General features: G+C 35.8%; 2 protein-coding genes across 2 annotated transcripts; both read left to right on the top strand.

The window, feature by feature from the left end:
• The first annotated feature begins 1,417 nt into the window (after window positions 1-1,417).
• Window positions 1,418-2,629, top strand: LOC147495253 (uncharacterized). The gene has a single exon (XM_086568342.1). The coding sequence runs from the start codon at window positions 1,418-1,420 to the stop codon at window positions 2,627-2,629; it is 1,212 nt and encodes a 403-aa protein (XP_086424468.1).
• Window positions 2,630-2,772: 143 nt separating this feature from the next.
• Window positions 2,773-5,492, top strand: LOC147495254 (uncharacterized). Its single transcript, XM_086568343.1, has 7 exons — window positions 2,773-3,164; window positions 3,278-3,443; window positions 4,641-4,833; window positions 4,899-4,963; window positions 5,059-5,169; window positions 5,314-5,384; window positions 5,438-5,492. Exons 1-7 carry the CDS (start codon window positions 2,773-2,775, stop codon window positions 5,490-5,492), a joined length of 1,053 nt encoding a protein of 350 aa, XP_086424469.1.
• Window positions 5,493-17,350: the final 11,858 nt, after the last annotated feature.

A 17,350-nucleotide genomic window follows, 5' to 3' on the forward strand; every position in this document is an offset into this window, starting at 1 on the left:
TACTATGTGCTATATGTTATTATTGTTTGACAACTAACTTTTAATACTTTCATTTGTGAGTATCCTTCCAGTCAAAAAAGAGAGACGTTCAATCTACCTATGTTCATTGGTTCACCATAACTTTAAGATTATACATGATTTGACGACTTTACTTTTAAAAAAAGAATTAACTTAAAATATATTAATAAGTTGATATGTTCTAAAATACATTGCCTGCTATTAGAACTGATTTAAAAGTGTTTGCTCTGTATTACGTTTAAAAAAAAATTGTGCTAAAAATGTGTTATGGAAGGGTTTGGTGGAAGAGAAAGGACACTCTTTGTCGTCAATTTTCTTCAGTTCATTACATTTGCTTATAAAAAGCATTTTTTTTAATGGCTTTGTATACACTAAATGGTTTTTATTTAATTTTGAGATATAGTTTAAGGTAGGTGCAATTTCATTTCTCTGTGAAGTGAAAACCATTTTGGAGTTCTTGGGTTTATCAGTTAATTTGTTATAATCATATGATGTTTTTGTATGCTTCTGTTGGAATTGAGTTTTGTTTTTAAATTTCAAGTTATCAAAGGATTTGGTTGGAGAATACCAACAGTTTTAAGGTACGATATGTTTTGCTCATTAGTATAACCCATGTATTACAAATTCTAAATTCTCATGTTCGTTGCTATTCAAATTCGGCCTTTTAAAGTCTCATTATATTGTTTCTTTTGGGATGTCGCCTTCTACAACAGTTTATAGTTGACATGTGTGTCAAAATTGAGATGATGAAAATGAGATTTTATCGGGATAATCAGCAAACTATTAGGTCCGAGTTGTACCAAGGCATTCAGGATGCACTAAACTCTGGGGAGACACATGCAGGTACCTTATATTTTCGTGTGTATAATAACATCATCTTCACATTGGTTTCCTTCATTTATTTAAAACTTAAGAATTTGAACTTATAATGAATAGGCAACATTGGCAAAAGGATAATAATACTCCCACCTTCTCATATTGGTAGCCCTCGGGATATGCATCGCCGCTATCAGGATGCAATGGCATTGATAAGGAGGTATGGGAAACCAGATTTATTTATAACTGTAACATGTAACTCATCGTGGCATGCAATTACTCGAGAAATAGAAGTTGGCCAACGTACACAAGATAGACCTGATTTAGCTACTAGAACATTCCTTTCTATTTTAGAAGAATTTAAGCATGATTTGTTTCGAAGACATATTTTGGGTAGAGCTATTGCACAAGTTCATGTTATAGAATTTCAAAAAAGAGGGCTACCCCATGCTCATTTTCTGATCATCCTACATGAAAATGATAAAATACATAATCCTGGGGATATTGATAAAATAGTTTCTGCTGAAATTCCGATCGATCTTGAACGAACTTGATTTGGTCAAAGGCAGTAAAAAATCATACGATGCATAATGCATGTGGAAATGTTAATAGGAGTGCAGTTTGTATGAAAAATGGTAGATGTAGGAGTGGATTTCCCAAGTCATTTGCACCTTCGACTTCGCATGGTACTAATTCGTATGCTACATACATGAGACGTGATAATGGAAGACATGTTGGTATAGGAAAATACACATTAGACAACCGTAATGTTGTTCGGTACAATCCTTATTTGCTATTAAAATATAACTGTCATATTAATGTTGAGATCTATTCGAGCATCACTTCAGTTAAATATTTGTATAAATATGTTTATAAAGGACCTGATCGAGTGTCATTTGGAGTTAGTACTAGACCATATCCGAGTGAGGATGAGATTTCACAGTTTGTTAATGCCAAATGGATATGCCCCCTTGAGGCTTTTTGGCGATTGTATAAGTTTCCTTTAAATGTCATGTTTCCTTCAATTGTTGCCTTGCAGATACATTTGCCAAATAGGCAACAAGTTTCTTATTATAGTGGTGAACTTATTGAAGATATATTAGATGATGAGCACAGATTGAAAACCATGCTTACTGAGTTTTTCAAAACCAATCTTATTAATGAGGAGGCGCACCAATATCTTTACTTAGAGTTTCTTAAATACTTTTATTGGGATTCCACTCGTAGAGAATGGGTTCGTAGAAGTAATAAACGTAGAACAATTGGAAGGATTGCCACAGTTTCTCCTATGGAAGGAGAACGATATTATTTACGTCTATTATTGTTACATGTGAGAAGTCCCACTTCTTTCAATGATTTGCTAACAGTTAATGGTGTGCCTGTTAGTACTTTTAAAGAATCAGCTGAAAGACGGGGTTTGCTTGAGAATGATGACAACATTAGAAGTTGTTTAAGAAAGGATGCAAGTACACATATGCCTCTTTCTTTAAGAAGATTGTTTGCCACCATTCTTATTTATTGTCAGCCGAGTGGAGTAAGACCACTTTGGGATGAATTCTACTCATTTATGATTGAAGACTACGCTCCACGAAATGATAGAAATGGTAATACTAAATTATTCATTAATCGTCTTCTTAAGGACCTTGATCATATTTTGTCTGAAAAACAAAAAAGTACTTCTGATTTTGATTTGCCAGAAATGACTAGGGACATTGATGAAGATATTGAATTAACACGGTTTATTATTAAGGAGAGATCTATACAAATCCCTGATGAAAACCTTATGGCAATTTAGGACCTTAATGTTGAACAAAAGCAGGCTTTTGATAAGATCGCTTCGGTTGTTCAACAGAAACAAGATTCTATTTTTTTTCATTAATGGTCTAGGAGGAACAGGAAAAACATTCTTATATAGAGTACTTCTTACATCTCTAAGGAATGATAACCATATTGCAATTAATAGCAACAACGACATCGGGAATTGCAACCATAGCATTACCTGGGGGAAGAACTGCACATTCAAGATTTAGCATCCCAATAACTATTGATTCATTGTCAATGTGTAACATTTCTAAACGATCTGCGCTTGCCAAGCTTTTGTGTTATGCAGATATACTAATATGGGATGAAGCAACTATGGCTCATAGACATGCATTTGAAGCTTTAGATAGAACCTTAAAAGATATCACCGACTCTAATCTCCCTTTTGGTGGAAAGGTTATTGTTCTTGGCGGTGATTTTCGTCAGACGCTTCCTGTTGTCCCCGTTCTACTAGAGCTCAAGAGATTGACGCATGTGTTGTCAAGTCATTGTTCTGGACAAAAGTTGAGGTAATTTCTTTAACACAAAATATTTGTGCAAGAACTGATCCAATGTTTGCTGATTTCCTTTTGCGTATTGGCAATGGTAATGAGCCCTATATTGATGACAATAATATGATTAGATTGCCTGATGATATTGTCATACCTTGGACTGGTGAACAATCAATAAACAATTTAATAGATTTTGTCTATCCTTCATTAAGTATTAATGGATGTAATGAGAATTACATTATTGACAGAGCAATTTTAACACCAAGAAATGATATTGTTGATAAACTTAATAATAAGGTGATAGGGCTTTTCCCATGAAAAGAAAAGACTTATTACTCATTTGATATTGTTCCCCCTGCTCTTCAAAACTTATATCAACAAGAATTTTTAAATTCAATTGCACCAGGTGGCCTGCCACCGCATCGTTTAACTCTTAAAAAAGGTTGTCCAATCATGCTTCTTAGGAATATTAATCCAAGTATAGGATTCTGTAATGGCACAAGATTAATTTGTCTACGTTTTTATGATAATACTATATATGCTGAGATTTCATTTGGACAGTTTAAAGGTAAGAGAGAGTTTATACCGCGTATACCTCTCAAACCAAATGTGAATGAACAGATGACATTTAGTTTTACTAGAAAACAATTTCCAATAAAACTGAGTTTTGCTTTAACTTTTAATAAATCACAAGGACAAACTATTCGAAACGTAGGTATATATCTTCCTAATCATGTTTTCTCCCATGGGCAACTATATGTTGCATTGTCAAGGTGTGTTTCACGGAATAACATCAAGATATTAGTAAAAAAATGAATCCTTAAATGGACGTGGTGGAACTTATACCAAAAATATAGTGTATCGTGACGTGTTGCTTTCAGAATATGATGGTATGAGTGATTAATATTGAAAGAAAATATTGTTTATTCCTCTCGCTTTCAAAAAAATTTGATTGATATGCATTTGATTCCTATGTGTCTTCTTCGTTTAGATTTAACCCATGACTACATTGGATTTTGGGTTAGGGGGATATCACCCTATTAATTTTGAAAATTAGTGTTAACACTTTTTCAAAAATATTAATGATACCCCCAATTCAAGATCTAACCCGAGAAATTTTTTTTTTATGAAGAAATGCTTGGATCAATACATTTGATTGTATGCAAATATTTTTAAAATGGGGGTAACTTAATTGTTTAGATTTAACCCATGAGTACATAATATTTTTTTCCATGATATACTACTTTTAGATGCTAACACTAGGAATGCTTAATATTGAAATTCTTCGTTGTTCCTCTGATAGTTTGTATCATTATTAATTTTTCCCTATTTTATTATTTATTTTTCTACATTTTTTTTTTATATTTTACTATATAAAATATAATGTGCTCTCTTTACGTAGTGCGTTCAGTGGCAGATTGAATGTATTTATTCCTATACATCTCATTTTTAAAACATTTAACCCATGACTATTACCATAATTAATATAAAAAGGTTTTTAGCTCCGCCAATGGAAAATTTGTTCTTGCATTGCTGGTCCCAAGCCCAGATAAAGGAGGAGGGAAAACAACTTTACTATGCTTTTCTATGTTCTTAATTGTACCAAGTCGGAATCACACGACTAATAGCTATGTCTTGGTTTTGCCTACTTGGCTTCTTGACCATATACATCAAAATGGTATCTATGGTTGGTGTGGCCTGTAACGACTTTCCTGATGTTGGTGTTCTGGATTTTCAACTACACTTTTACAGTGGAAAAAATCAAATTAGACAAACTCAACATGCAAGTGTGGGCTATCCCAAGATATAGTTTTCATGTAAGCTATCATATTTCTTCCAATCAGCTTATAACTGTGATTGTGATTAGTATTTTAAGCTTAATGGTTCTTGATTTGTGTATGTATGTACATAGTACACGTTAGAGTCTCAAAAAAAAAAACATATCAATAGCTTGATTGAGAAAGCTATACAGGGCGCTGCATTGAAAGGAACAAAAGTCATAACATTTGACCTACTAAACCAGGTTAGTTCTTTAGTAGCATCTTAAACCAGATACGATTTCTTTTTGTAAGTTATTATGCGTTGATTAATTGCATTATACTTCTTTCGATAGGGGGAGGACCTAAACAACTAAACAAAAATAGATGGACAAGTTCTTCATGGCCAGGAGTTAACAGTTGTGTTTGCAGAGGAAACTAGAAAGAAACCTGGTGAGATGAGGGCAAAGGAACGACAGAGGTAAACTTGGGATTTATGCTTTTCTTTTAATCTTTGATACTGTATTTTCCTAGGTTTGTTGCTTTGGTTCATGATTTGTTTGATAAGTGTGTTGTGCAAGAGTTGTGATATACAAGCATATATAACCCATTAGGTATATCATATAACAACTGTCACACACTTATAATAAGCAAATCCTTAATGTGTATTTGGGATTTGATTTATGCGTTTCCATACGATCTGTGGGCTGTCCTTTTTTGGAATTCAAGTGTGTATGTATAGTTCTATTTGCCCATCATCTAATAAGTTTTCCTTATATTCTCCATGTGCTTACCTCTTACTTTTAAACTGCGCGATGTTTGTTCAAGATATACAAGTCATCACGTCTGCCTTTTGTTACATGTAAAAAATGGCCGTTTTATACCATGAACTTTGCTGGTTTTATCAGCTTAGGCCAAGAACTTTTTTTTTAGCAAATTAGGACATGACCTTTTTGAACAAAATCAAGTTTGGGCCGTCATTGTGTATTCAACTTTAAAATTTGATGAATATGTACAAACGGCTGCCTATGTGTAAAACAAAGATCATGCATTTTATGTCATGACTAAACAACACCACTCCCGCCAATTTTATATTCTTTCAAATCTACTACTACGCCCACAATCTTATTACTCGGTCTAAACCAACCATTTTCAATTCCTTTCTATTTAGTTGAGCCTAGTAGCCAACCAGCTCAACGAGATACAAAAGCTTACGGTCCGGTCCCGTAAGTAAAGAGTTGCCACATTACAAAACAAAACTAAAATCCCATTTCATCTGTTTTTATGATGAAACCATTGCCATAAAACCAACCCACTCTCAACTCAACAACAACAAGAGCAGGTTTAGAATCCAAGCTTTGTTGGCAATGATACCAGTGCCTACGCTTTGTGTTGTACCTAAATTATAAACAATAAAAAAAAAATGCGAGTCAGCTAAAAGTAGGAGAAAAAAAAAAGATTTGAGTGGGGTGAAAATAAAGAAATAAAACCCGATGGTGCTATCGGAAGATTTACTGGATCCGAGGAATAGGCACATTACGCCTCATCTTCTTAGCTAGCTTCTTCTTTATCATGAATGATTTGTGAAACGGCTGTAAAAAAATATAAGTAAATGAAATATTTCCTTTAATCCAGAGTAGCCAAAAATAAGAAATGATTTGATCTTTGTTGGAGTCCATTCACGGTTTCGGTTCTTTCAAATAAGATGCTCGGTGAAGTCTCATCGACGGCATTATTCTTTCTTTAAACCACCTTCTCTTGATGTAGGAAATCTGGGTTGACCTATCCAGCAAACAAAAGATGAAAAGAGCAATGTTTTTACGTGTTCACGAAGGCAAAAGCTCTTCAATCGATCGGACCTTGCCTTTTCGGCTTGAATTCCCTTCCTAACAATTTGATTGTTTGGTTTGATATAGGTTATTCCACTTTCAATGATCCTTCTCATGTATTTATTGATTTGGGTGGGACGATCCTTGAAGCTCTATTGAAGCTTTGAACATGCATTAATGGAGGTGTTAATGGTGGAGACTTTTGGTAAGGAAGATGAACGGTGAAGTTTTTTTGTTTTGTTGGGCTTCAAAAAATCAATATGTGGGCTTTGAAATTTCGGTGAAATTTTGTGAAACTTATGTGAAATTTCGGGTTTGAAACACTTTGAAATTTCGATGCCACGTCAAAGTGATTAGGTGTGCACTTCAACGGTGACACATAAGCATTTGGGTGGTTGTTATACATCCGAGACGCATACATAAGCATGTGAAGTAACGGAATGGTAATCGTGGCCCAAACTGATACAAAAATGAAAGGTCATGGCCCAATTTGCTCAAAAAAAAAATTTGTGGCCCAAATTGATAAAACCACCAAAGTTCATGGTACTAAACGGTCATTTTTTCTTTGTTACATTAACAATCGATTTTGACTCTGAAGAGGCCAATAGAGTCAATGGTGGCGCAAAGGATGGGATACGGACAGTGTTTTCAGACTGAACAAAATGCAAGTCTAGGTGTTGCCGTCATTGTTATTTAACTTTAAATGATGATGAATATGTAATCACTCAAAAGAAGTCGGTGGAAAACCAGCATCCTTCTGAACACATGAATCATAGCATCGATACACATTGGCATCGCTCTAATCAATGCAAGATACCTGCAAGTAAGAAACATTACTCTACTCCTACAACCATGTTATGCATGTATTTAGTTCGAGCCTAACACCAACTCAGCTATTCGAGATACAAAAATAGTCAGGTCCTCGTGCCGCATACTGTGAGTCATATGGAAAGCTATTGACACAGTTCTGGTTTATGGCTTGCAGCTTCATATGGTAAAAATGTGATTATCAGATTACTTGACACTCGCATTTGGCCACAGAGAAGTTGTTTCAATGACAGAGCAATGATACCAGTGCCCTTAGGACATAGGCATAGCCATAGCCATAAACAAATACAGCATTGTGATGGAAGTCCTTGGCCATTGTGATTATCTCAATGAAGCATAAGCTGTTTTTGAAGATATGAAACGAAAGATTTGGGTTCCAGATGAACCTGTGTACGGTCTCCTGTTAGATTTATGGGGAAAGGCTGGAAATGTTGATAAAGTTCGCAGATGGTTTCAGGGTATGGTTGATGCAGGCCTTTGCCCTAATGTTCCCACTTTTATTGCATTTCTTCTTAGTGCATTAAGGCCAGTATTCCTTGGTTCCCCGATGCTTATGAAGTGCTTCAAATAGAATGGCTTTATTGCAACCTTCTTTACATACTTACAAGTTGCTCCTTTAACCGCTATACATGCAAAAAGAATTCATGGTGATATGATGTTTGGTGGTGAGCTCATGACAATCGCCACGCCGCTCATGCATTTGTGTCCCATGAGAAGTTCTTTGGACTACATGGTCGAACGTGAAAGATCATGCAAGCAACTTCATGGATCTCCAATTGTAACTACAAGCTTATAGGGGCTCGTTTAGTGAAAAGGACTCAAGTTGGGGATTAGAATCTATCATTGAAGGTTATAATCAGACTTTTAAGGCTATGGAACCATACACATTTTCAGCGGTTGCAAATAAATCTGTAATCACTACAACACTCCTTCGACTTGATGTTGGAACCCCTTAGCCAACCGGTTTGACAAAATAAACAAAACAAAGTCAGTGAAAAGAAATGATAGAGAGGAGATATTTAAGAGAAATTTCAAAGAAAGAACGACTCTGCAACACAATGTTGAAAAAGGTATGGTGGTTGCGTTGATAAGTGCTCAAAAAAGTGCTATTTAACCCTCGATTATGTCTCTTGTTTAGCCATCTTAGTGGACTAATAGTGTTTGTAAGTTATGTTTTAAGATTCTACAGGTCAAAGAGAGAGTTTTGTGGAATATTAGAGAAAAAGGGGTAAAACGGACATCTCGAGCATTAAGAATCACATGGGAAGTTAGTGGACAATCATGGAGAAGGCCAAGGAATTGGAGCTATTAGTTTTGCGACTTTGACCTATTTTAAAGCTTATTTAGAAGCCCAAGGCCAAAGGATTCGTTGCTTGGACCAAAGCCCTCAAAAGAGGATAGAAGGATAGAGTAGAAGAGACAAAATCGGACTAACGGCCCGGGACGATGGATCGAAAGGCCCAACGCATTGATTGTAGTTTTGCATATCAGTATAATTTAGAATAGTTGCATATTAGTTTAATTGCAGTCAAGGAAAGTAGTTTTGCATATCAGTATAATTTAGAATAGTTGCATATTAGTTTAATTGCAGTCAAGCATAGTAGGATAGTTTTTCATCATCTTCGCATAGCAAGAATACTAGACAAGATTGATACAATGGTCGAACGCAATGATGGAGGTGTTATGGAACCGAATAATCCTGAAGCTATCTGAGAGATTTCTATTTGCCAATCATTGGAGACCCACCCAGCAGTATTGTTTTTCCAGAGATAGAATCTAACCAGTTTGAACTTAGAGCATCAGTAATCTCTATGCTTCCAAAGTTCAATGGTTCAGACAATGTTTAGCCATATGTTCACATGAACAGATTTCTATCAGTCCTCAGAACTTTCAAGAACAAGAATATCAAAGATAAGAGTATCAAGTTGATTCTTTTTCCGCTCTCACTCGAAGGTAAAGCCTCTGAATGGTTAACTCCACAACCGATCAATTCAATAGACAACTGGGAGAAGTTGAGAACAAAGTTTATGAACAAGTTCTACCCACCCCAGAAGACAGATGCCATGCATCAAGCTATCACTAATTTCAAAGGGAAGGTGACTGAAGAATATCATCAAAGCTGGGAGAAATTCAATAATCTGCTAGTCACATGTCCACATCATGGATACGACAAGAGCACACTAGCTCATTTTTTTTATCGAGGACTCTCGATGATGAACAAGCAGATGATACAGTCAATGCACAAAGGCAAGTTTATATCAATGGATGGAGAGGAAGCTTACAACTTTCTCGAAAATTTAGCTGAAGAAACACAACAATGGACTACTAGCAACGAGGATGTCGCTAGCATGGAGGGGGAGCCAAAGAAATTTGGTTACCAAGCACATGAACAATCAGATCAAGAACTGAAGTCTACATTGGCCAGCCTAGCCACCAGCATTGAAACTTTGAGTAAGAAATTCAATCAGTTCTCTATGAATCCCTCCAAGATCAACAAGTCTCAAGCTAAATCTCCCCCAGTCATGCAAGCTAGCCGATACTGTGAAGTCTATTCGGACACTTCTCATGCAACTCTAGAATGTCCTGGTTACTATCAACATGCATTAGTTGGAGAGTACAATGTGAACTCATTTTAGAGGCCCAACCAAGGTGGTAATAACTTTCAAGGTAATTATTGGAGACAGAACGTTGGACCCCAGGTTCTCAAGATCAAAGTTATATTCCACAGACAAGTCAAGCTTCACAGTTGGTTCCTCAACAACAATTATACTCTCAATAGAATTCCAATACAAGTGGAGAGTTAGTGCCTGATCCTAGGAGAAATTATGCCACACCTGCCAACCTGGAGAATGCAATTACTTTGTTATCACAAAAAAATCAGAAGTTTGAAAGTGTTCAAGAGCTTCTTGCACAGTCTCAGCTCAATCTCCAGCAATCCCAGGCAAGTCAATGTTCTAGAATGGAGTCTCTAGAGGCTAAGGTCAACCAACTCACAACTACTTTGTCTGTAAAGACACAAGCCACTAAACCTAGCTTATTTGAACCAATATCGAGGAGTGAAGATGTATGCCACATTAGGAGAACTTCTAATACTGATCACCTCCATGATCAGGTCAGCTCAGTTACTACTCTTATATCAGGATTGATGATAGACAACAAGGTTGACTTACCTTCTCATGATGACATTGTTACAGAGCAATTGGTCAAGATTTCAAATGAAGTTCAAAAGGAAGTGGGGGAAATCATTTCCACTCCTATTTGTCAAGATGACCAAGACAAGATATGCAAGAATGCCAAAGAGAAAGAAGAGCAAACACATGCTGATGTGTTTGTACCAAAGGCACCTTTTCCTATGTTTTTTGCTCAAAGCAAAAAAGACAAGCAATTTTTAGAGATGAAGGAGGCATTTGAGAAAGATAACATCAATATCCCCTTTCTCAAAGCGATCAAGCAGTTGTCATCATATGCCAAATTCTTGAAGGATGCATGCAACATAAAGAGAAGTACTAATGTTCCAAAGCGAGAATTTCTAGCTGGACAAACAACATCTATTATCCATCAGCAAGCTCCAGTCAAGCTCAAAGATCCAGGAAGTCCTACAATATCATACAAGATAGGAGAAAAATTCACGGGTAATGCTCTTTTAGATCTTAGTGCTAGTGTTAATCTCTTGCCATATCATGTGTACCAAGCATTGGGCCTAAAGAACCTAAAGCCTATACAAGTCAAATTGAAATTAGCTGACCGCTCTACCAAGATTCCCAGAGGCATAGTTGAGGATGTTCTTGTTCAAGTAGCCGATTTCTACTATCCAGTGGATTTCATTGTGATAGACACCCAGGAAGCCTTTGATAAAATTCTAATTATTCTAGGCCAACCTTTCCTCGCTACCACAAAAGCTTTGATAAATTGTCACAACGGTGAAATGAAGATCAACTTTGGTAAGATGTCCATGGACATAAATATCTTTCACCTGTTGCATAAGGATTGTGATGACACCGAAGGTGGAGAAGTGTACTTCCTTGATAGCATGATACAAGAATCCTTCCCATTCGAAGATACAATTGAGAGTGCTCAATCTACATAAAACTGTGATGAACCTGAGAACCCCACCATAGAGGCGTTGCTAGCCATGTTCTTGGAATCTCTGCAGAAAATTCAGGATTTAAGTGGGCAGAATGGAAAATTGGCAGAGAGAGTATCATACCTTGAGAAGATGAACTCTACATTTCAGGATGAACAACAGACTTCTGCCCAGAAAAATCAGTTACTAGAGAATCAGCTTAAAGAAGTTTTGGAAAAACAATAGAATCTAGATACTGAAATGAGTCTTCTGAAGTAGAAATTGGACCATATTGATAAGAAGAATTGCACTACTGAAGCTTCTTCTACACCATCATTATCTGAACGAGAGAATTATGTGAACTAGTCTACTGCCCACCTTGAGCACAGTCAGCAAGACATCCATTATCATTATTATGGTGGTAAAGGGCACATCAGATACTATTGTCCTGTTAGAAAGAAAGATTTTTGTCAATCTTCTACACAGAGAAACCACAAGGCCTATCACACAATCATCAAACCTGAAATAGTTCAAGGTAGAGAAGCAACTTCACCAGCAATCTTTTTGGCATATCAAGGAGTATTTTTGACAACCCACAAGGTGAGACCTCTTTGTCCTCTAAACATTCGTCAGATTTGGGTATGAAAATCTGATCTCCTCACTCCAAATTGATAATGCATGATACATAGTCTTAGGGATCTGACTTAAAAATACCTAACAAAAAAAAAATCTTGGTAAAAGGAAATGTTCTTATTTTTTGGATTAATTTTGATATTCGGCATCAATGGTAACATCTTCCCTTTTTCTCATTCATTTCATTTACTTAATTTCTATATATTGAGGACAATGCATATGTTAAGTTGGGGGAGGGTGTACTTGAGAAATGAATTTCGAAAATTAGTTTTCAAAAATAAAAATATTTTTATTTTTTCTATATCAGTAGCATGAGAAAAATGAATTTTAATAATGAGTCTGAGATATATATTCTATACTGCTTAGTGTTGAGTTTGATAGATAGTTGATATTATTGATTTCATTACCGCTTAGACTATTTATTATGCTCAGACATAGTTCTTGTTGATAGAATTCTTTATCAAGGCACCACCATAATACTTGGTCAGTTTTGTGTACGTTTGCTAGAAGAGAGATTTAAACCCCTAGTAAACTGGAAGTAGAATTTTGAGACTTAGCCCGTGAGACTTGAGCTTTATACCCATTCTTTGGAGAGTTCTTACGAAAAATCTGAGTCTTAGTGACTCAACATCTTTCAGTTCTTTATGTCGTTGTAATATAGTCTCATTATTTGTTGATTTGGTTAATCACGAAGTGACATCAACTGGGGAGATAGCCATTAGGTCTTGTAGTCTATTCGAAATAGAGTATCATACTGATAAGTCAAGTAGTGAACCCATTCAGCCTTTATCCCACCTAGTAGGACCATCATGTTAAACCCTTTTGAGCCTTACAATAAGCCATTTTCTTTCATAAAACCCTTTACCCTTTACCCAACTCCAGACAAGGAGTATAGCCAAAAACCTTTATCAGCCATACCCATATGTTTCTGAGAATACGAGGGGCACAAAAAGGAAGAAATAGCACAAAAGGAAGATTACAAGGAAATACTAGAGAGATACAATGAAGACTATCATTCTGTTCTAAGTGAAAGAAGCTAGTGGAAAACAAGCATATCCAGTACTAATCAAGGATATACCACTAAGCTAAAGAAAAAGAAAAAAAAAAACGAAGAATGGATGGAAAAGCTAAGACAAAGGAAGAATTTTTTCTCAAGAATACAGAATTTGAAGAAATCTTCCAAATAATGAAGCAAAACCCTTAGTGTTTTTCAGAAATAACCTTTGAATCCTTTTTACCTTTCCTTCATAAACCAATACCCAAGCCAAGTTACAACCCATGACGTATCACTACAGTATGGTACGAAGTCTAGAATAGGTGAGAAGATGCTAAAGTGAAGGACCCGACACTTCATATGTGATTGACATTCTTTCCATGAGACTACTTTTATTCAGAAGTCTGTTTTTCAAGGTAGTATGTGGGATGTTCGTATGCATTATTCTTTTCCCCACATACATGAGGTAAAATAGTAGACCATCTTCTAAGAGATTTTTTTCTTAGAGTATGACCAGTGAGGATTGAAAGTCGAGATTATCTACCTATGGTAAACTAAGGATTCCATTTCTTGGATAAGAGAGTATAGGAGATTGACTAAGTACACACATAAGCCTTGATTAAGAATTTTGTCAATTTTTACTATCTCCCATCATAATTTATGAGTCTTTGCAGCAATGTAGTTAGCAATGGAGACCGTCTGTTGGAGTAACCACTAAGTGGGTAAGGAATTTCTCTCTCTGAAAAACACTATCATTCTTGAACATGCTATTGATTGATTTTGTGGGTATATCACCTGAAAACCCTCACGAGACTATAACTCGTCCTTTTTGGGGAACTTAAAAGTTTAAAGCCTTGTTACATATGGTAAATGCAATCGCGATGCCTGCGAAAGTGAGTTAGGATTTTATTTTTGTTATTAGGATGTGATTTTGATCACTTATCTATTTTTTATCTTATTTGCTAAGAGACTAGCAAAAGGCTAGTTGGGAGTTGTGATAAGTGCTCAAAAAGTGCTATTTAACCCTCTATTATGTCTCTTGTTTAGTCATCTTAGTGGACTAATAGTGTTTGTAAGTTATGTTTTAATATTCTACAGGTCAAAGAGAGAGTTTTGTGAAATATTAGAGAAAAAGGGGTAAAACGGAGCAATTCAGAGCATTAAGGATTACATGGGAAGCCCGTGGACAATCATGGAGAAGGCCAAGGAATTGGAGCTATTAAAGATGCAACTTGGACCTATTTTAAAGTCTATTTGGAAGCCCAAGGCCAAAGGATTCGTTGCTTGGACCAAAGCCCGTAAAAGAGGATATAAGGATAGAGCAGAAGAGACAAATTCGGTTAACGCGTCTGGGACGCATGGATCGAGCGTCCAAACGCATTGATTGCGTCTGAGACACATGAATAGTGCATCCAGACGCATGGATCGACACTGTAGCTAATTTCTTCTCAGTTTTAGAGACGAAGTTGGACTCTGAAAGAAGTCTATTTGTATTAGGAAACAAATGATGGTTTGGAATGCTTCTAGAGCTCATTATAACCTCTATAAATAGAGGACCTAAATGCCTCATGTAATTTGCCAATTCACTTATATTCTTGTCTCCAGAATTTGAGGCAGAGAGAGATTAATAATAAAAGATCGGTTTTAACTAGCTGAGTCTTAATAAATTAGTCTTTCTAGTCTTATGTTCTTCGACTCTTCTTCTTCTCGTTCTTCGTGTTCTTCGTTCTTTATGGAAGACTAATCTTCTCCTTCAAGGGAGGAGATGAAGCTGATGCTTAAGGTTTGTTGATTCTTTTGATTCATGGTGTTCTTCAATCAGGTTAGTTCTTTATGTTTTTAGTTATTAGTTCCATTGCCCACACCAGGGGATGAAAGTATAGATTAAGGTTTTTATTTATTGCAATCGAATATCATGCTAGTTTAGGGTTTTATTTATTACAATTGAATATTTGCTAGTGACATGTTTTTATTTATTGCAATCGAATATAATGCTAGAATAGGGTTTTATTTATTGTAATTGAATATTACACTATTATTCTCTACTTTTCTTCTAGTTGTGTAGTGCCTTAGATGGTGATTCACTGAATAGCTGCCCAAGCTCATATAAAAGGAAAGAAGATACTAGTAACATGAACATAGGAATAACCTTAAGTAAAGTTATTTGTTAACGATATTTTGTCCAAGAGGGCATCGACACTAGCTCGATTACCTAATTGTAGTCTACTTGTGAGAACAACCATGAAACAAAAGGTCATTGAATCAAAAGTATTGGTGGATTCTAATCTCTTGAATTCCCTTTCTTATAAATTCTCAATAGTTTAGTTTAGTTTAGTTTAGTATAGCATTAGAATCTATAATATCTATAATCATAGTTTTTAATCCCTCAAACCCCCTTTCCAGTCTTGTCCTTCATATAAACATACACTTAAAAGTGGAACGATACCCTACTCATCATTTACTCATTGAGGGATAATTAGGTTTTGATACGCTTCTATTTTGTTCAACGACCATCATCTATCTACATCATCCATACACCATCTACATACACAAAAAGAAGCTTGTCAGTTGCCATGCTGCTGGATGGCTGAACTTGGTATATGAGTACTGGGAAGGAGGGAATCTGCTCGAGAGTCCAAACTCTATAAATTTATCAATTCGATAATGAAGAATGTAAGTAAATTTTAAAAATGATCAAATATTGACATCACTGAAGTTGATGAATGTCACTGAAATTGATCTCCACGTCCCCGCAGCGTTTTGATCCATATTGGTCAGATAGTGGTGCCACATGGTTCGACTCAGAACATCCCGTTTTAGCTCCAGGGGAAGCTTCTCATTGGAGATGTCGGCTGATTTTAGCAGATGTTTAGCATGAGAGGTTTTCCCTGGAATTATCCGTGAAATGGTTGAATGTTCTAGCGAACTCCCTTCAACTGAAGGACACAAAAAGATAAACAGAGAAAAAAAATATCCCTCAATAGATTTTGGGAAACTATTCGACTTGTTGGATCATAATTCATCCCTATTCCTAGCAAAAGCTAGATGTGGTGGCCCCTTTCGATTACTCTTCTTTTGGTTTTGAATCGACATCTCTTCTTCTTCAGATGATTAGCTAGGTGATTATCTGACCCTTACCTGTTTGTGAAGAGTAGTTGAGTGTAACCCTGTCACATTTCAGCATGACGCACAGTTACACTATGTCTCTAGCTCACTTTAACTCTCTTATTTCAATGACCATTTTTTGAAGAAAATTGGTGCACATTCTTGCACGTTATTATGCCCGTTTATCTGTCAATTGCTAAGAAAGAAAATTGAGGTGCGAGAAATAAAGTCGCTTTTGTGTTGTTACAAGGATGCATATATTTTTTAAAATTTTTAGATTGATCAATTAAAATAAAGTTCTGAACAAAAGAGTTGAGTAGTTAGAGTTCTGTTGGTGATGATGTTAATTATGTGAAGATGAGAAGAAAGGGTTATGAAGATGTTCATGTCATGAAGAACTTTAAGTTATCTTAAAACGTTGCATTTGCAAGGTCAGCGGTAGATGATTGCTTTTACTTTTGGACTTATAATAAAATACTAATAGCTTCACTATGCATCTCTGGACCCTCCCATATTCCAGGCTTATTCTGGTTAACTTAGCATGAGAAGTTACTTGGTGCTCATATGTATTATTGATTCAATAATGTCTGTTGTTGCTAAATTATACTTGGCGGCAGGGAGCCACGTGGCTTTGGTTTTGTTCCATATGTGGATCATGATGATGCTTCACATTAGAGGGAAAAAACTGGAATTGTAAGTAAACTCAGTTTCGGTTTAGTTTTTCTTAGTAAAAAACAAAATTAATAGACTTCAAAGATCATTTTATTTTATTAGTTTTAACAATCATTGTGGACTTTACATTCAAGACCATCCTAGAACCTCAGGTGAGTATGGCAGTGACTATGCTATGGACATCTATGTTAAACTAGCATGTAAGTTAATCTATCCGTCAATCTCTTAAAAAATGCCCACACATGCCAAGTACACTTTTTCATCTTTGTATTATAGGAAGAACTCTTCTGATTTCCACTGACTTTTGTGTTACCCATGTCATT

Source organism: Coptis chinensis, chromosome 6 (genome assembly GCF_015680905.1).
Source record: "Coptis chinensis isolate HL-2020 chromosome 6, ASM1568090v1, whole genome shotgun sequence".
Taxonomy (NCBI): Eukaryota; Viridiplantae; Streptophyta; class Magnoliopsida; order Ranunculales; family Ranunculaceae; genus Coptis; species Coptis chinensis.